At 36.8% G+C, this 21,235-nt stretch overlaps 1 protein-coding gene across 4 annotated transcripts in view; it reads right to left on the reverse strand.

The window, feature by feature from the left end:
• Positions 1 to 706: 706 nt before the first annotated feature.
• Positions 707 to 21,235, reverse strand: part of HNRNPR (heterogeneous nuclear ribonucleoprotein R) — a 28,051-nt gene continuing 7,522 nt past the window's right edge. For 2 of the 4 annotated variants that reach the window (XM_004678591.2, XM_004678594.2), the window contains 7 exons: positions 20,771 to 20,884; positions 13,569 to 13,745; positions 11,948 to 12,083; positions 9,078 to 9,283; positions 4,779 to 4,928; positions 2,537 to 2,658; positions 707 to 2,399 (listed from right to left, as the gene is read on the reverse strand). In XM_004678591.2, coding sequence (XP_004678648.1) covers positions 1,787 to 2,399; positions 2,537 to 2,658; positions 4,779 to 4,928; positions 9,078 to 9,283; positions 11,948 to 12,083; positions 13,569 to 13,745; positions 20,771 to 20,884 — 1,518 coding nt within the window. In that variant the 3' untranslated portion in view covers positions 707 to 1,786. Of the gene's footprint in view, positions 2,400 to 2,536; positions 2,659 to 4,778; positions 4,929 to 9,077; positions 9,293 to 11,947; positions 12,084 to 13,568; positions 13,746 to 20,770; positions 20,885 to 21,235 lie in introns of all 4 variants that reach the window. The other 2 variants (XM_012722658.1, XM_012722659.1) reach the window with 1 other exon arrangement.

Here is a 21,235-nt window from a genome sequence, read left to right on the forward strand (position 1 = left end):
TTCCTTTATAAGTTTCCAAAATACATAAAAGGAGTAAGACCTATTACTATACTATGTAATGAATGTATTTTTAAAAAGAAATGAGATATATTGCTTTTCTAAATTGGAATCAGAGAAACCAAGAAACCCAAAATATGATCTAACCAAGCTCGTGAGAAATTAAATGGTTTAAGATTTGGAAATCTAACGTCTTCATAAGACACCAAACAGGAACAAAACACAAATTAAAGGTGTGTCCATTTTAATCATTCCCCAATGGCTTGATTTTATAATTTAAAATCATTTGACCCACCTAAGAATAAAATGGAAGAAAATTTTACAGTAATTTCAAAGTGATCCAGACTTTTTTATACTCCAAAGTTTAGATTCTCTCGTTCCTCTATTCTCAAGCAAAAAAGCCATTAAAATAAATCAAGAATTTCTGAAGGAAACAGGGAAATAAATGTTATGACTGGGCCAACAAAAACTTTAGCCATTAGGGACAGTAAGAAAATAAAAATAAGAGGTATTAACAGACAGTCAGAAGTATGACCACTAGATATTTTTAAGCCTCTTATAAGGCATGAGTGTTTTTCAAAGCAAATTTACAGAGCAAGAGGAAAATTATATTCCTACACCAGTAACAAGTGGTAGTCACAATAATATATGCTAAAACTGAAGTTCAGTCCACAGTGCAATTGACGCCACAGCACTAACATTTTTTTTCCTGTTATAGATGTTCACTTATCAGCAAATAAGGTCTTCAACCAACAAATTATCCTCTATAGAAAGAATGTGGGTCAAAATAAATTGCAGTCTGCTTCCCCAACCCCATTTTATTTAACGCAAATTATCCAAAGCCTGCAAGAACGTTCAAGTCTTTGAACCTGTTTTTATAAAAATAAAGGATAAAATTTCAAAATCAAGAGACTATGAAAGAACACCAATCAATGAAGTGTTATGTGGAATACTAGAATTTAGACTAACGCTCAATCTGATATCCACAATACATATTGGAATAGACAAGAAATTTTGCATGAATTTGATCACTCACATAGGCAGTTATAGTTTGAAAACAATATTCCTTGCAAGGATTACGAATAAAATATTTTAGGACACAATTGAATTTGAAATAGGTAATGTTTTGAATAGATTTTTGAGTTTTATTGAAATCTTACATGAACAAGAAATTGGAAATACAATCACATCAAAGAACAAATTGTCACGGCTTTGACGTTTAAGCCAAACAAATTTTGTAGGGCAGATTTCAAAAAAGTGTGAAGTTATAACAATTTAAAAACACAGTTAACCTACTTCTAGGAATGCAAAACATACAATCATAGGTTATTTTCAATACAAGAAAACTTAAATTTGTTTGCTTTAATTTCTTAAAACTACTAAGACAAAGCACTAGCTTGTATTTTTATTTACAGCATACTCCATACTCCTATGTAAATCTATCCCAAATCCAAAAAATGAAACTGTTCAAAACCAAAGGTTCTGCAAAATCATGATTTAACAGTGTGCTCAGCTTGTTTTGAAGCTAAAATGAAGTCTGAAACGATAAAAGCATTGTAACCCCCAGAATAAGGGAACTCTGCAAGCCCAATAATGTCCAAGAGCATTTATGAAAAGAGAAAAAAAAAAATAAAAAGACTTGAGTATATACACAATAGTGATTTCTTCAGCCCAATACAAATGGCAGCAAACTGCTACTTAAAGATGAAACAGTTAAGCCAATTTTTTGAAGAATGTTGATCTAGAGCCAATCGTATCTTGCCAATATCATTTTCAAGCCCTTACTTGTCTATTTCCACTGTTGCCCATAAGTATCCTGATAAAATTCCTGGTTGTCATTATTGTAACCATAGTTACCAGAATAGTCACCACCTTGCTGAAGCGGTTGCTGAGCGATGGGTTGGGAACCCCAGTTCTGTTGGTTGTTGGTCTGACGGCGCTTGGAATCAGGCTGGTTGTACCCATCTGCCTTTCTCTTGCCTCCTACATTGCCCCCACGATTGCCCCGAGCTCCACGGGAACCACGGCCTCTCTGCTGTTGTGCAGGACCCCCTCTTCCACCCCTAGAGCCTCTTGGTGGTCCCAAAGGAGCCCCCCTCTGTGAATAGCCAGCTCTACCTCTTGGAGGTGGTGCTCCCCGCCCCCTTGGTGGTGGTGGAGCACCTCGCCCTCCCCTTCCTCCTCCTCTTCCTCTTACTGCATAGCCATCATCATAGCCGTAGTAGGGATCTTCATAGCCTCCACGATAGTCGTGATAATCATAACCATAGTAATCATCATAGTAATCTTCATAGCCATAGTAATCTGGAGGGTAGCCATATCCACCTCTCCCCCCACCACGACCCCGACCTCTAATTGGAGGTGGCATTCGAGGAGGAGGGTGATAGTAATAATCTTCATACCTAGCAATGAAGGGAAGAGAGAAAAGAAAAACAAATTAGTTTAATTCAGTATATTCCTGATTTTGTTTCACTAACCTGACCTCTACTACCACGTTATCCTGTGTTCACAAGCTGTATTTACTAAAACGCAGACTCACGCAGTGCTTCTGGAGGCCTGTCGAGCAGCTTGGCGCTCTTTCCTTTTCTTGTCTGGTGGCTTGGCTAAGACTATTTCAATTTCTTCTCCTTCTATTTCTTTGCCATTCATTTCATCCATGGCCTATAGAGAATTAAAAAAATTAATTTCTTCTACAAGAAACATCTTTAAAACACTACTACATAATGGGCCTCCCATGGTGCGAGGCATTCGGTCTCAGCAATACGGGGCTATCCGCAACCACTACAGCACAAGTCTGATTCCCAGCCAGGGAGCTAATGTACATGGCACAGCAGACTTCAGTCTTGCCTGCCTGATGTTCCCCTCAGCACTGTTATTTCAGCTAATTGGCCTGTTCTGCTTCCCACTCTGTCTCTGGTGAACCCTTTAACCCCCACATCTGTACCCCAGTGCTTGTATGCATAAATAAATCTTTAAAAAAGAAAATTACTACATGCATGTACCTATGTCATGTAACACACTTAGCAATTAACTTCACAAATATTTTAATTTTCAAGAGATGAATCTAGGCAGAAAATTAAAATGTTAAGTACTTGTTTCCCTCAATCTTACCTTACCTCTAAAGCATGTTGAGAACTAAATTATTAAAATATGGCACTCAACATGAGGGTCTTACACTGTTCTTCCATTTTAAAGATTTGAAACACAAATAAGGTTACTGAATGATGTTATATCATTGAATTGTAGATACCGACTGAAAATGCTTGTTTCTTTCACAACACTTTATCTGATACATACTTTGCCTGAACAGTTAAAAGAACCTAGAAAAGGTCTAGACAGATGAAATCACCTGGAAAGCAGTAATTACAAAGATTCTATGCTCTCTTCCTTATGGTCTTCTAACCTAACAATGTCTGCCATTTTCCAAGGTTTGGGTAACAAAATACCATACCCTCACGTAAACTTTCCTGTTTTCCTTTGCAACAGGACATACATTAAAAAATGTTCTCCCGGGCCCTCCCAGGTGGCACAGCGGGTTAAAGCACTGCACTAAGAAGCTTGAGCCACTTCCGCATGAGTTCGATCCCTGCCTGCCCTGGAGGAGATCCACATGGCGTGGCAGACCTCTCCTGACCCGTCCGCTGCTCCCCTCAGCAGTGTACTTCATTGATCTGCCTGTTCTGCTCCCCACTTTGTCTCTGGTGAATCCTCTCACCCTCCACATCTCTGGCCTGTACCCCAGTTCTGTGTGAATAAATAAATAAATCTTTTTAAAAAAAAAAGTTCTCCCTTTATAAGGCATTAGTGCCTCATAAATCACCAAAAACTAAACAGTACTCCTCCAGATGCTAATTTTCCTCCCTGGCACCAAAACTATTGGCTACCTCAGCTAAATCAACTAAATGGGTGTACAGAAGTGTCCAGGTTTAAAGCAAAAAAATGGCACATCAAATCTCTCCTGGTTATCCTGGACAATGTGATTCTCAGTTGCTGAGCTAGATATTTCACAGAATTCTGTGGCAAGCCACCTTACCAGTTCTTAGTTAGGGAAAACCAGTATCTAATACCAAATGAAGTAAAAGGAGTATTCCATTACTACTTATGTATTCTACATTATTGGAAATTTCATAAGCCAAACATTAAACATTGAACTATGAATTTGATAAGCAATGCTATTTCACTAACTTCCATCAAAAAGCAAACCAGTAAATTATCCTCCTCCCAGGGAAGGACAGGGGAATAAGACAAATTAGAAATTGGAACTTTCACTCATCAAAAATGGTGCCTGATCCATTATCATAAAGCAGCAGAGTATCCAGGTTTTATGTTCCAGACATTGCAATTTTTTTTTCATACCTTTCACTACTATCACTAAGGAGGAATTCCAGTTAAATATGGAAACTGGTAAAATATTAATACTTTAAGAATTTTTAAATCACTAAAATAAAGCTAAGTCTATGATTGTAATAGGCTGTACCATATGTAAAGTTAAGAACATTCCTCTTTGTTCACAACCTACAAGCAATATTGTTAAAATACAATATTTACCCCCTATTTAATATTCACAGGAGCTACTTTCAATATTTTGTAATATCTGCAAAGCATGCTGTCAAACCTTAGGTTTACAAAAGCAATTTGGAGATAAAAAATGACTTGCTTATTAGATCACAGTAAGTAGTGATCTTCTTCCATTTATTAAGTGGTTAAAGTCACTTTATGTGTTTAAGCAAGTTTCAATGACAAAATTCAAGTATCAAAAAGTAAAATTTCAAAATATCTACCTTAACAGCTGCTCCTCTGTCTTCAAAATGAACAAAAGCGTAGTCTTTCAACTTCTTCACTCTTTCAAGTTTTCCAAATTCAGAAAATGATTTTTCCAGTATTTCTTCTGTCACTGTAGTAGCCAAGTTTCTCACAAATAAAACTTTTACCTAACACAACAAATGCACAAAATTGGTACTGGCTACTTAATTTGAGTTTAAAGTTTTATATTAAAGTATTTCCTCCAATTTTTTTCTCTAAAATATTAAATGCTAAAGTGCAGTTTCAATACGAAAACTTTTTTCTCTAAAATATTAAATGCTAAAGTGCAATTGCAGTATGAAAACTGCCAAGAAAATACTTTGACGTTACCAATTACTGGTTCTTTTGCCTGTCCTCTCATTAAAATAATACTGTGAATAGGACAACTTTTAAGTAACATATAATTATTACTACTAAGTTAATTTACAAATTTGACACGATCTCTTAAGTACCCCAGAATAACAATTTTTCTGTTTTCCCTTGCTGGAACTGGCTGAACTGACTCCAAATGTCACAGGAAAAAATAAGCAAACACTACCAGGAAAAGAAAAGTAGGGGAGACAAAATTTAGACTAGCCCTACAAGATACAACAAACTATAGTTTAAATCACTGGATCATTACAGTATTAATATGCATAAAGATAAAAACTGAGTTCATAACTCATATTATACATCAGGATAAGCTCCAAATGTAGCAAAAATGTCAATAAAGAAAAAACAACAACAACAACAACAAAAAATCCCGAGATGGTTAAAGACTATAAAGAAGAAAATAAGGGTGATTTCTTTATATAACATTGCACTAAGAAAAGTCTTGTGACTTAAAAATCTATAAACATACAAACTATAAAGAACTGATAGATTTAACTACTAAAAATAAATGACTTCTCTGTGACCTCAAAAAAGCCTGTAAGCAAGTCAAAGACAAATTATTTATCAGAGTTCATCTCTTTTCTATCAAAGCATCAAAAAATGAGAGAAAATTCAACAGAAAAACCGAACTCAGGAATACACAGTTCATTCAAAGAAACATTATTGGCCCTTAAACGTCAAGAATTTAAATTCAAACGCAGTGTAAGAGAAACAAGTCATAATTGGCTTTGAGGTACCATCTGTTATAAGATTGGCAAATACGGGCCCTCCCTGGTGGCGCAGCGGGTTAAAGCACAGCACTAAGAAGCTTAAACCCCTTCTGCATGAGTTCAATCCCGCCTGCCCTGCAGGTGATCCACGTGGCATGGCAGACCTCTCCTGACCCGCCTGCTGCTACTCTCTGCAGTGTACTTAGTCGATCTGCCTGTTCTGCTCCCTACTCTGTCTCTGGTGAATCCTTTCACCGCCTCTGCACCTCTGGCCTGTACCCTAGTTCTGTATGAATAAATAAATAATTAAAAAAAAAATAAAGATTGGCAAATACACAAATTTGGGAAATGTATTTTGTTAGCTGGTACGAGTAAAATGGCACATCTCTACAGAGGGGAATATGGCGTTATGTTCATAATTACAGTGCAAATTCTATCCTTGAGAATCTATCTTACAAATGTCTGCAATCATAGCAACTGACATGATAAAAACTTATTCATTACAGTATTGTCACAACAAAAAGTAAAAAACCTAATGTTCAACTGGTTGAATGTATTGCACAATCATAAAACAGAGTATACCGTCACCAAAAATAATGAAGAAGTGATCTGGAGAAATTGCTAAAATATAGCTGGTAAAACACCCTCCCTTACCCCCATTTTTACACCTCTAAAACTGGGATTCAATTTACAGCTAAAATGAGAGACAAACACTGTGTCAAGCTTTAACTGGCACTTCATATACATATAATGTTACACTTCATTATGCTGATGAAACAGGATGGTGAATACAAAAACAGATCAGTGAATACAACAGGTTACTGGCAAAGTAAAGACATATACTCTTATTTGCCAAAGGAAGCACTAAAAGGATAAACTAGAGACTACAACTGGAGATACCTAAGGGGTCAAGAGGATTACAGAAGATGGGACTAAACATGGAAATGGAATTTTTTGGTTTATACCCTTCTATATAATGTTGATACTTGAACTAAGGAAATATTACTATTCAAACAAACACAGTGAATGGACAGATACCAGTGCTTCAAAAAGGGCTATATGAATTAAAAAAAAAAAAAAAAAGACTTGGGTAGAGTATATTCATTTACAGAAGAAAAATATCACATTATTTCCACATATACCTCTTTCTTCTAAATGTCATCTTGAAGTCTAATTCTATATTAAGCATCTACTACTTTTAGGCTCTACAAGGATCTTTTATTGTTTCTGAGATGAAATCATAACATACTACAAAAAATCAGCGGTTGTAGTAGTTTAAAATGTGCAATGGAAAAAAGACCCCCCAAAAGAGATATAGTTAGGCTTAGGTTCTGGTTGATTATCAACCTGACCCAACTTGGTAAAATGTCTTCAATGAATTATAACAGTGGTATAGTGAAGAGCAGAAAATTTCTTGAGTAAAACTGTTCCTTTACGAACTTTCCTGCACTGCTGGTGGGAATGCAAACTAGTACAACCACTACGGAAAACTGTTTAGAGGTTCCTCAAACTGCTAAACATGGAGCTTCCTTATGACCCAGCAATCTCACTCCTAGGTATCTACCCAAAAGACACAAAAACACTGATTCAAAAAGTTACTTGCACCCCCATGTTTATTGCTGCATTATTTACAATTGGAAAGACATGGAAACAGCCCAAATGCCCAAAAATGGATGACTGGATTAAAAAGATGTGGTACATATACACAATGGAATTTACTCAGCAACCAAAAAAAAGAAACACATGTCCTTTGGAGCAACATGGATGAAGCTGGAAAAGATCATGCTTAGTGAGATAAGCCAGAAAGAAAAGGAAAAATACCAAATGGTTTCACTCATAGCAGGAGTATAATGGACCAGGTGAGGAAAAAAGAAATAATAATAATAATAAACAGCTATATACCAGAGACAATTTATGGGGGTGGAGTGGGGAATGAGATCAAAAACAGTGGGGGTTGGGAAATGCACGGGACTTTGGTGATGTTGGTGATGGTACATGGGTGGCTTGGTGATGGGAAGCCCAAAGGGATTACAACTGAGATGGAAAAATGCACAAAATGATGTAAAAATAAACTATTACAGCATTTAAAAAAAAAAAATTCCTTTACTCCCCAATTAGGAAAAAGCAACAGAATCGAGTTTACTAAAGCAGTACTGTTCAAGTTAAGAGACTTATTCTTTGATCCAGGAAGAAGTAATTACTACAATAAAGTCTTGAGGGTTTCATACCCTATAGAAAATACAGGATGAACTTCAATCCAATCTCTTTGATTCATTCTCAATGGATCTTCTCTACTAACAAAAAGATGTCTTTTGCCTACAAAAGCTATCACATTACTATAAACCAGAGGTTCCCACTAAACTCATGGGAGAGAACACTGCTTCTTCATTAGCTTGCAAAATAAGATGCTCAAGGATAAGATTTCTTAGTCCAGAAGAATTCAACCTCTACTTTAAGGCCATCCATAGAGTGGTAGCCTCACCAATAAAGGCAGAAACATATGCCAAAATACTCAAAACAGCAGAGATGCAACTCTGATGTGTCCCTTCAGTCTTTGGAGTCACTCAGGAAAGTCTAAGAATCAACTCCTGACATCATCCTTTACCAGGCAAAGATCCCAGCAGAGTGAGAAGAGTTCTCTCAGCAGGGAAAAGACAGGGCACACTGCTGGGGGATGCTTTCCATAGCTTGCCTCCACATATTAACAGATGCATAGTAACCCTTTGTCTTTCTTCAGGGAAGCAATACTCTGGAGGTGCTTGATGATTCAAAAAGTAAGGCTTAAGAAAGAGCTCTAAATCTAAGTCATGGTCAATTCATTCAATAGGGATTAGCACCCATAATCTCTAAAACATTTCTTCTCTCTTTAATGAAGAGAATTGAGTATTGCTGGGTTTTTTTCCTAAACTCTATTCCTCACAGTATCCAGCACTGAACAAGTTCTCAAAGTGTACAAAAGTATGTAAAAGGATTCATTTTAGTTTCTTTGGTACATTCAATATGCAGGAAAAAGGATGGTTAATGGAAATACCTGGATAACAAGACAGGCTGTTAAGTTTGGTGTTAAAGCAGGTCCTAAGTAGCAAGATCAAGAGCTACAATATACATTATCATGTAATTTTTAAAATTTAACCTTTATTCTAAATACAAAATTTAAATGATACCCACACTCCCAGCCCAAGCAACTACATTTACCTTAGCCATGACTTCTGGATCTGGTTCTTCCACAGGGTCAGCCCATTCAACTGTAACTACATTTCCCCATACTTTAACTTTTCCACTCATCAGCCGGCGTCTGGCTTGTGCTGCTGACTTGTGATCCTCATATTCAAGGAAGCAGAACCCCCGATTCTTCTTTTTGTCATCGGGTTGATGATAGAGAATAACGTCCACCAAACCCTCTGTTAAACCAACAGCCAGATATATAAGCCAAAAGCATCCACCACACATCTAGCGATCAGGCAGATCTAAATCCACTTGCTGAAGAGCAAAAAATAACAGCCTCAAAATGATTCCCTAATTACCGAGTAGCAATTAAAGCAGTATTATTAGATATGGAGCTTAGGATATTTTAATGTTATGCTGTAAGGATCCTGAAGCCATAGCTGTGAACAAACCCATCTACTTTAACAAATAACATTCTACAATATTGTAGCATAAAATTGATGGAACATAACCTTCCAATCTAAGAAAACACTACCAAGAAAATTAAAAACCAAATTTGTAATAAAAATCTAAGAGAACTATTATTCAACAACTAATCATGACCAAAAATCATCCTTGGATCTAACTGTTTTTACCAAAAAATAAAAATGATCGCTAAATATTGGTGTCCCACTGGTCTTTCTTTCCATGACCTCAATTTTCCATGTTGCTCTTTTTGGATAATATAAGCTAGTCCCTACTTTAAAATGCTATCTAAATCCCTAAAAAGGTCCACAACTTAGGGTCTTCTCTGGTGGTGCAATGGGTTAAAGCGCAACACTACAAAGCTAGCTGTAGCTGCTTCGCACAAGTTCCATCCCCAGCCAGGGAGCTGGCCCACATGGCTTGGTAGAACTCTCCTGTCTCCCCGCTGCTCCCCTCAGCAGTGTATTTCTTCAATCTTCCTGTTCTGCTCCCCACTCTGTCTCTGGTGAATCCTCTCACTGTCTCTGTACCTCTGGCCCGTACCCCAGTTCTGTATGCATAAATCTTTTTAAAAAATTTTTTACACAGTAATTTCTAGCCGAGACATAGATATTTCAAATTTGTTCTGAACTGTAGTCTTCTTTAGACTTCCCTTTGTAACAGTTAGTACCATTTCCCAGTTTTCAAGTCAGAAATTGAGGATTCATTCTTAATTCTGCCTTTCCTTCATTGTCCCCATCCAATTCTAACCCCAACTATGCTTTTCCATCATCACTACTGGTAATACCTTAGACCAATCTTCTAAACAAACTATGACCAACTCAATGAACTTCTACTCTTAATCCCTCCCCAAAGTCATTACCCATACAGCAGCAGAAATAATATTCTATGAACATAGACATGTTATTCCCTGCTTAAGATCTTCTCTTTCATTACACATACAATAAATTCCAAATTCTTAAGTGGTTTCATCTGCCTCCTTTATCTCACAGAACTACATCCTTAATTCTGTCTTTTAACAACACTGGTCTTTCCTCCTTTACTTTAAGAACTGTTCTCTGCCCTTGCAGAGATTACATTCTGGGAAAGGAGATAAAACAACATTAAATATTTACACATAGTGATAAGCACTGAAGGCCAAGTTCTGTCTTGTTTGAACCTTTCAGATGTGTTACTCTCCTGAAATGACTACCCCTTTGCTCTCTGTATCCTATATCCTGCTTATTCTCTAGGTCTTGGTTGAAATGTCACTGTTATCAGAAAAGCCTTCACAATCTGACACCAGAATATTTTTCTCTAAAAAAAATCCTGTATTTCCCTCTTCAATACTTACCACTGTGTAAATATTAATTTTGTTTTAGCTCCTTTCTCAGAATGTAAGCTCTGCAAGGGCAGAGATTAGTTCTTTTATTCATCAGTGTATCCCAGCATATAGCACAATGCCAGCACTAGGTAAACACTTGTAGAAATAAATAGAATTAAGCCACAAAGGAGCTGGCACATAATAAAAGTAATGAGGTCAAAGAACTATGCCACTGGGGGTATTAAACCAACACAGTTATGATGGATAGAGGCAGTGGTTACAAAATGGGACACTAAAAATCAAAATTTAGAAAGAATTTCTGGTGGGGAGATCCAGAACATGATGTGCATGTAAGGGAGCTGAATTAAGGACTGGCAATGAAGTGGTTATAAAACTAGGAAGCTGGGAATAGATTGTTTATCCAGAGAGATGTTAAAAGTACTAAGGAAAAGTTAATTTGTGGCAGAAAAAAGACTTAGCCAGAGGCAATTTTTGATCACCCAGAATTAACAACAGATGACAGATTCAAGGAAGGAGTAAAACAGTCAGTCTGGATGACAAAAATGTGAAGAAATAATGGTTTTATTATGGAGAAGAAGGTCTGGAACAATGTTTTTTAAAACCGCAACTAGCATTAGTGAATCTCCACCAGTATTTTGAAAACTGGACAGAAAAGGAATATAAAACTGTATCATATGTAACAAGCAAATACAGTTTCATTAAACTGTGTTTCAATTGTATATAAAAGTACTGTATACCTATGATACAAAAACCTACTTCTCAATTCCATAGATTTAGAGTTGGAAATTCTGAAAAACCTGATCTGGCCACGGCTACATGAAGAACAATAAAAACCCTCAAGCCTTGCACACGCTGAATGTCAGTAGGAAAAAGTTTTCCTTTGAGGCATACATGGAAAGGCACTGGTAAAAGCCAAGGTTCAACTAAGGCAAAGAAGTGAAAAGCAACAGTCCAAGAAACTGAGGGATTTTTTTTTTTTTTTTACTTAGTCCAAGCTACTATAAAGGAGGAAATTTAAATAACTTAGAATAAGACATAGCTACCTCTTTTGCATTTATAAACAGTACCATAGGTTTCTCAAAACTAATTTCTAAATACATTTTTGTTTTACCTGTGACTTTACTGAATTCTTCCAGAATGTTTTCTTTAGTCTTATTCTTCGGAATTGATCCAACAAAAAGTCTGTTGTTTGCCACAGATATGCACACTCCAAGATGTTTACCAGGGCGAATTTCATAGCTGTCACACTGCAAGGTAGAACCAGACACCCCACAACCACCCCAAACTCAGGACAACTGATTTTAATAAGAAAAAAAAATCAACAACTCAAGGTCAAACATGCAGGAAGTGCCCCCAATTCCCTCATGCTTACCCTCATATAAATGTGTGTGTTCTCAAACTTCACTGTTACTGTCTCTCATTTTAGATTAGGATTTATCAACGATTTATCAACCCTCACTGTTCCTCTATATGTAAGTGAGTGAAAATTATTCACTTTATTAATAAAAAGATTTCATATTTTACTTTTATCTATCTGAAGGTTTATTTCCCAGAAAATTTCAGGAAAAGTACCCGAGACTGATGATTCAGGTTCCTTGGAGAGGAAATTAAATATAGATAAGCCAGGGGCAAAATTAACAATAAATAAAAGTGACAAATATGTTTTAGCAATGCAACAGAAAGTGAGGAAAATGTCACATTTTACACAAAACATAATCCTAAATATATACCTGGTTAAAGTTGCAAATCAAACACAGGACTTTCAAATTTTATGAAATAATAAAAAATGTTTTACTTAAATCACTATGGTGGTTTCCCTGATAAACAAGCTTCTTGTACTTTTAACAGTACTTACCCATTAGCTTGCTACAAGATACATGTGGTATTTGTACAATAAAATCATTATATGCTACCAGAACTGAGGAAACAAAGCTCTGAAAACTTCTCAATACTAAAACAATTTAAAAGGAAGAGTCTTATGATGAAACTAAAATCTGAATCAAGGTAGAAATGGAACTAATTTCAAGGCAACTTAATGAAAAGTCTTAGTTAAAGAGGCTACCCATTCTAGGACTAGAACTAGATTAAATGAGGCCTTTGAATGTCTGGCAAAAGAATATGCCAAAAGACACTGACAATGTTATCCTAAGTTACATAGATGGTTGTAGGTCAACGCAGTAGGAGTGAAGAAGATAAACTTAAATTTGCAGAACTGTGCTGCTGCTGCTGCTCTAAAGCTACAAAACAAATACAAATGGTGAAAGGCCCTGAAAAGGTAAAATCCTAAAAGATTAAAACAAAGAGGACTGAGGGCCTGGAAACAAAAAGAGCAACACAGAAAAAAGTGATTAGGCTGTGACGAAAATAAAACAGATTCACAGCCATTTTCTGAACTGTCCTTTAAGTCCCCATTGCTCATTGTTATGTTCCCCCAAAATCCACCTCAGTCTTCATTACACGTTAAGAATCCTATTCCAATGCTTAACATTTAAAGTCCAAACCTAGCATTATGATAACCAAATACTCAAATGAAACTGCAGAATGATGAGAGACTTTCTAATATTTTTTTGTTTGTTTTTTACTTACTCAGAAAAAATAGAACATAGGTCACATACTAATTCAGTCAATATCAAAACATTTAAGGCAAAAACAAGAAATCAAACAGTTAAATGCAAACATTTTAACTGAGATAATTCTGGCAAATAATGCTAGGGGACTTGCTTATCACATACCAGTTTAACAGCTTCCTGTGCAGCTTCCTTTCCACAGAAGGTGATAAATGCATACCCTCTGTTCTGACCAGACAGTGGATCCATCATAAGACGCAGATCCCAAATGGGACCAGCCTTTTCAAAAAGGGGCACAAGTTCATCTTCATATAAATCCCTTGGTATTTTACCCACGAAGACCTGGAATAAAATCTCTGTATTAGAGCCCCATCACACACATTTGATTTTAGAGCTATAAAGCCTAATTCCCTTTTTTTTAGGGTGCAATCACAAAGAATGGTGATAATTAAATCTTTCTAATCTAATCCCAACTTTTATTATAACAGTTTCAATTTGTCAATATAGAACCATTTTCAATACAGAAAAATGAAAACTGTTCAGTGCGTGCCAATTCTCTACTAGTAACTCAGTTTCAAATTTTATAATTTTTTTTTCTCACAAAAATAAAGGGCATGTATATATTTCCATGAAACTTTGGTATCTGCATTTTTTAAAAAAAGCAATTAGCTGCATGAAGGGTTGATGTGGTCTTCCTAGTTTTCTCAACTCTAAAACCTTTACTACGTAAACGTTAGTGCTTCAATCTATCCCTCTATCAAAATTTTAAGGTGTGAAAAAAATTCTTCACCATCTGGTATGGTACACTAAATTTAAAATACAGATGATTTAATTATTATATACATAATGATAAGTTAAACAATTATAAACCCTCAATATTTAATATCAGATAATTAGATCCAAATTTTACCTTATCAGCAACATAATTAAACCTCTTATGTTAAAAACATTTGCAATTCTTACAACTGAGATGGAAAAAGGCACAAAATAAACTATTTAAAAAATTTGCAACCCAAACTCAAATTTTTTTTTTAATTTTTACATAGAAAAACCAGGATGTAGACCGAAGATACAGGCAGTGACCCCCTCAGTGACCACCAGAGAGAGTGGGGAGTGAACAGGTAGATTTACTGAAGTAACACTTCCAAGGGGAGCAGCAGGAAAGATCGAAAGAGGTCTGCTGTACCTATGGGTAGCTCCCTGGCTGGGAAGTGAATTCAAGCTGTAGAGCTGATAGCATTCACTTAACCCCTATGCCACCAGGGAGGTCCCCAAACTCAAAATCTTAAAAGAGTTAAAAACTAATATCTGCGGGGGCCCTCCGTGGTAGCACAACAGGTAAGGATGCAGCACTGCAAGCTAGCCACAGCCACTTCAGTATGAGCTTGAACCCCCACCTGGAAGGTGACCCACATGGCGCAGCAGACCTCTCCTAACCCACCCACTGCTCCCCTCATCAATCAGCCTGTTTTGCTTCCCACTCTGTCTCTGGTAAATCCTCTCACCACTTTTGCACCTCTGGCTTGTCCCCCAGTTCTGTATGCATAAATAAATAAATCTTTAAAAAAAAAAAACAAAAAACTAGTATCTGCATGAAAGATACATCTAAAAACTGACCCAAAGAAGCCAAAATTATTACTGGGCATTAAGTTCTAATGCCAACTGCCACCTTAACAAAATCCTTTTTAAAATAATCAGCTCATTGTCACTGCTGTATGGTAACACTTGAGGTCTTCTTTGGAATTCGCAGCATGATTCTCAAACACCAGCTATTCTAATACTTCCACATACTTAAAGCATCCAGTCATCATCCACTAAGTCTTACTTTATCCAGATTATACAAGAAAGCCACTGGTTTCTCCATGTTCTTTTCTCATGGTCTTAAAAACCTATCTCAGTATCTATTTTCACTTCTTTGCTTTATACCTCAGCAAAGAGACTTACTTCCTTTGCAAGGTTAACTCCTTAACGCTAATATAAGTAAATCCATTTCTTCTGGAAATCATTCCAACTCTATTCCTTCAACTCTATATTGCTCAGTACATCCTTTCCTCCCCACTGGTTCCTTCATCTGTCTTCAATCATGCCAAATAGCCTATAAAAAAAATTATAAACAAGCAAAACCTGCTACTTTCTTTAGCCTATATTGTATTTTTTCTTTCTCTTTAAAAGATTTGATTAAATGGCTCTTTTATTATGCTCTACAGTTATTCTTTTCAACCAGTTTACTATACAATCAGCTCTGTGAAGCTATGCAAGGTGCACGAGACTCTAAGGCATCAACTGTATGCTTCAGAACAGTTTTTTGTAAGACAGCTGAAAACTCACTCTAAAAAGTATCTGGCACCATTGTTTTCCTTAACTCTCTAAAATTGGCTTCTGTCTCCAACTCACACTCAACTGCAGTCCACACGTTGTCAGTGGACACAAAGATCAAATTCAGTAGCCCTTCCCATCAGTCTCATCGCTGTCTTCTCGACAAGCCTTTTAATACTGGTGGTGCAACCTTCTGAAAACTATTTTCCCTTCAATTTTCAGGATCCTCCACTAATCTTATCTTCAATTACTTCTCTCTCCTTTCAATGGTGATCTTCTATCCACATAATAATCATGGCTCCATCTCCTACTCATCACTGTATTTTCTTCAGTTTTAAAGACCATGAAGCCTTCTACAACTATACAGTCATCTTCCAGACCCACACCTCAAGACCATATTGTATTTCCAATTGCCCATTAATCATTTCCTCTTGGTTGTCCCAATTCTACCTCAAATAATCAGTAAGTCTAGTGATATCAATTTTTGCTTAATTATAGATACATATATGGGTAACTATATACAGAATACTACTTGGTTAATACATGAAAAAAAGTGTCCCAATTATATTTTCTAAAGAATCTATGATAAAGATGTTAATACATTTGTAACAAATGTTTTCTTTTTCCAAAAGTCAAAATGACAAAAAAAAAAAAAACACCCATTTCAACTGGCTATTCTAATTTTTCTCTATTTCTTTTGGGAAAGCAAATTCTCAACGTCAAGATGACTGATGGAAACAGTCTCCAGCCATAAACAGAAAACCTCAGATATTTATAATGCCTTCCATTCCCATTCATATCTAATTTATCTTTTTAAGTATCAGATTAAGGTTGCTCCAATGCCTAATGCCTAGCACATAAAATTTGTTCCCTTCCTCTTACTCACAGAATTTGTCCAAACTTTCATGAGATAAGCATTCACAGAGCCATGTATTTTTCAAAGTTAACAGAAACACAGTGACTAGGTCTTGATAAGACTTATATTCTGAGACAAAAACCAAATACACCAATGACACTAGGCAGAAAAATAAAAGGAAAAGGAATAAATAAGGAGGCAACATTGTATTTTAATTAGAAGAGCCTCCCTGACACAGTAAATCTGAACTGAGACCTAAGAGAGAAAATCAAGAAATTTGTGGAAACAGCATTCCAAGATGCAGGAACAGGTACAAGACTGGACATAGACGAAGAGTAGCAAACAGGTAGCGACTAGGAGGTGCAAACAGGAGACAGTGATGGGAAGAGAGAAACTGGTCAGATTATGGACTCAATTCAAACTGAGGAGTTTGAATTTTATATCGTATGTGTTAGGAAGATATCAGAGGATCTTATCTATAATACTTGTGCCTATATTTTTGGAAAGAGGTTTGCCTAAATAGGCACACCTAAACTAAAAAAATATGTATTTTCAGGAAAAATAATTTAATGATTCATCATTTTATATTCATTAGCACTAGTTTCTTGTACTCTAAAGTATCATTTGAACGTTGGACTACAGCTTAAACGATTTTCCAAAGCACTTTGTATTACTTCAGAAGAAATGTCAACCAACCTGTGGTCAACAGAATCTCCGGTATTATAATCATGAAGAAACAAGTCAAAAATACTGACTTAATGGAGGAAATAAATGGTCTTATTTTGAAATGACTGAGGACATTAAAAGAACTTAAAAGGCTGGCCCTCCATGGTGGTGCAACAGGTTAAAGCACAGCACTATGCAGCTATTGCAGCCACTGCAGCCCGAGTATGATCCCCGGCCAGGGAGCTGACCCACCCACATGGCGCGGCAGACTTCTCCTGAGCCGCCTGCTGCTCCCCTCAGCAGTGAACTTCAGTCCATCTGCCTGTTCTGCTCCCCACACTATCTCTGGTGACTCCTCTCACCTCCGTCCCCCCATACCTCTGGCCTGTACCCCCGTTCTGTAGGGATAAATAGATTAAAAAAAATTAAGTACTGTCCCTTAATTAAATAATGCTTTAAATTTAATTATTTATGCGTACAAGAATTGGGAAGTAGGCCACAGGTGCGGGGGTGGGTGCGGGAGTGGGTGCGGTGAGAAGACAGAGTGGGGAGCAGGACACGCAGATCTAATGAAATACACTGCTAAGGTTGGCAGTGGGTGAGACAGGAGAGGTCTGCTGTGCCATGAGGGTCAGCTCCCAGCCGGAAATCCAACTTATGCTTGCAGTGGCTGTCTAGCTGCATAGTGCTGTGCTTTAACCTGTTGTGCCACCAGGGAGGGCCAGCTTTTTAAGTTCTTTTAATGTCCTCAGTCATTTCAAAATAAGACCTGGCTGCAGTAGCTGGGGATAGCTTGATAGAGCTGGGCCTTTAATGCCTGCACCACAAGAGCAGCCAATAGAAATATTGTATCACCTTATTTTGTTTTCTTTTTTAGATTTTATTTTTTAATTTATGCATACAACAGCTGGGGTGTGGGCCAGAGGTGTGGAGGGGTTGAAAAGATTCACCAAAGATAGGAGTGGGAAGCAAAACAGGCAAACTGGCTGAAATACACTGCTGAGGGGACCAGCGAGTAAGACAGAGGTTTGTTGCGCCATATGGGTTGGCTTCCTAGCTGGGGATGAAATCCTGCTGCCTGCAGTGGCTGGTGATAGCTTCATAGTACTGGGGAGGCCCTTTATCGCCTTGTTGATCCCTGACTCATCCTGGCTCCATTTGAGCTGTTCAGAGAAAGCACTCAGTCCTGTGCAATAATCCTCCCCTTCAGAACCAACAGAATTTAGTTAATACTAAGTTTTGGCTGTTTACTATCTATCCCCTCAATTACTTCAACAGTAATAGAAGCCCTCTGAGGTTCCAGAGGAAATCAAGGGAAGTAACCAGGTGACTCAATGGAGCCTTCTGATTATCAAACTAGGTTCCTTCACTATCCATCATCTCACTTGCTATTCTGAAAACATGACATTCTTTATATATCATTCAATTCAGGTGCTAGAAAATATTGTATTTTTAGGTCTCTCTTTAATACACGAGTTCTGTAACACTTTCATTAGAATTAAATCTCAAATTTATTTCTTTTGAATTCTTCCAGAACCTTCCTGTTATATATTTTAAACATAAAATCATTATGTCAATGGAAACAAGACAACTTGCTTCCCCAAAAGATGTATTACCATCAGCTGAAGAATATAAAACTACTTTCCTTACCCTGTTAAGGAACATCAAAGAACAAAACCTAATCCTCACAGCACCAAAAATGCCACCAAGTAAAACCAATGTATGTACTACATTTATCAGTAATCCAATATGTTAACAACCTCCTAATTTTGTGTTTTCTTCCAAACTTCAATTTACAGTAAGTATAAACCAATCTCATTAAACCTAACTTCATGGGAGGAACACAAACTTCACAACAAGATTTTGTTATAACAAACTGATTGACTAGAGTGGCTTGGGTTGGTAATCTCATATAGGAAATTTTAACATAACACCTGCTATATGTAACATCAAGAATATATATCTTTCTCCTAGTGAGGAAATGCAACAGAAGGTAACACATATATTACAATTAGTAATAACAAACAATTGTTTCTAATTAGTTACCCCAAACAGGTCATCCTATTTTATTTTTCAATTACTTCCTGAAAATCTCTAGGATACTAGAAAATTCCTTCCTTATTTGTATAAAGCAAATATAAAACAAAAGTTCCCATTTTTTTTTTTAAAGATTTATTTATTTAGGGTCCTCCCTGGTGGCGCAATGCGTTAGGATGCAGCACTGCAAGCTGACCACAGACTTCAGTGTAAATCCAATCCTCAGCCCCAGAGGTGATCCAAGTGGCACGCAGACCTCTTACTGACCCACTTGCTGCTCCCCTCAGCAGTATACTTCAGCAACCTGCCTGTTCTGCTCCTCACTGTCTCTAGTGAATCCTCTCACCACCCCTGCACTTCTGGCCTGTACCCCAGTTCTGTATGCATAAATAAATAAATCTTAAAAAAAAAGAAAGAACAAATCAGTTCTTAAAAAAAAAAAAAAAGATTTATGCATCAAGAACTAGGGTACAGGCCAGAGAGGAGTCATCTAAGACAGAGTGGGGAGCAGAACAGACAGAATGACTGAAAATACACTGCTGAGGGGAGCAGCGAGTGAGACAGGAGAGGTCTGCTGTGCCGTATGGGTCATCTCCCTGGCTGGGGATCAAACTCGTGCTGCAGTGGCTGCATATAACTTCATAGTGCTGCAATTTAACCTGTTGCACCAGCAGGGAGGGCCCTGCTGAGGTATGCCTCAGTTCTTTAAAAAAAAAAAAAAAAAAGCTACCCCTATTGTTTTATTCAAAAGGAAATACTATAAAAGTATCATTTAATCATTTAACTTAAATTTTAAGTTAAAAGGCCATGTATTAAGTATTCAAAAGAAAAAAAAAAACACTCATCAAACAGTGTGTGCCTACTTTATTCTTGGCATTTTGCTAGGCACTAAATAAATACAGTGAAGATAACAAATCAGTGACAGTACCTGCTTTAACAGAGCTTGTATTTTGGTGTGTAGTTTTCTCCATTAACGAATTAGAACAGGTTTACATAAAGGCACATGGAGAAATATTTGTGAAGGCAAAAATGGAGGAGGAATTGCTTCTTTGTTCAAATATAGACCAATGTGCTCAACGTTTTATCTGACTCTGTATCCTTCTCTTGTACAACCCATTCACATTAATCTCTCAGTAAATATTGAGTATGGGTGAGGAGGGGGGTAAAAGAAAAAGAATTTGAATTTTTATAAAACCAAAACCAGAATAAAGCAGTATTTTCATAGTAAGATCATCCCAAACACCTAAAAAAATGATGTTGTGAGTTACACAGTTTTAGCAACCAGTTTTAAGAACTTGATTATATTCCTCTACACAGTGTTTGGATATTTACCAGTTATATGATTATCCTTGCTTATAATGGCAGCAAAATACTGGTGGGCAAAAATAATAGCTACACTTTGAAAAGAATCAAGTATTTTCCCTCATCTTACAGTAGATAAGAAAATTTTCAACTGCAAAGATCTTAGCAAAAACAGCTCAAGACCACTTACTTCTGTTCCAATTCCTGGTTGCACGCCAGAGTACACGCTGTCTGGTGGAGGGCCTCCATACTTCCTCTGCCCTGTGGTTACATCCAGAGTATATCCAGTCCTCTCAAGCAGAGCCTAAAAATAATTATGTGTCTCTTTAAATCAGAATAAAGCTCTCACTCTCCACACACACACTAATCTCTCCCCAAAGGTACCACCACATCTTAGGATATGCACTTTAGAATTAGGTTAAAAGAAAAGTCTAAAATCACACTAGTTCCTTTCACATATGATCTCTCACTTTATTTTACTGTTCCTTTCCTACCATCAATGGAAAGAGTTGCAGGCAAATTAACTGTCTAGCATGCAACACTTTTGTTATGAATGAGAACAGAAAAAAAAGGCATGGATAACTAAAAATTATACATTAAGCGGACCACCACCCTACAGAGCCATACTTATGTACTGCTAATCCCTTATTTTTAA

This window comes from Condylura cristata, unplaced genomic scaffold (assembly GCF_000260355.1).
Source record: "Condylura cristata isolate star-nosed mole 26May11 unplaced genomic scaffold, ConCri1.0 scaffold00008, whole genome shotgun sequence".
NCBI classification, from domain to species: Eukaryota; Metazoa; Chordata; class Mammalia; order Eulipotyphla; family Talpidae; genus Condylura; species Condylura cristata.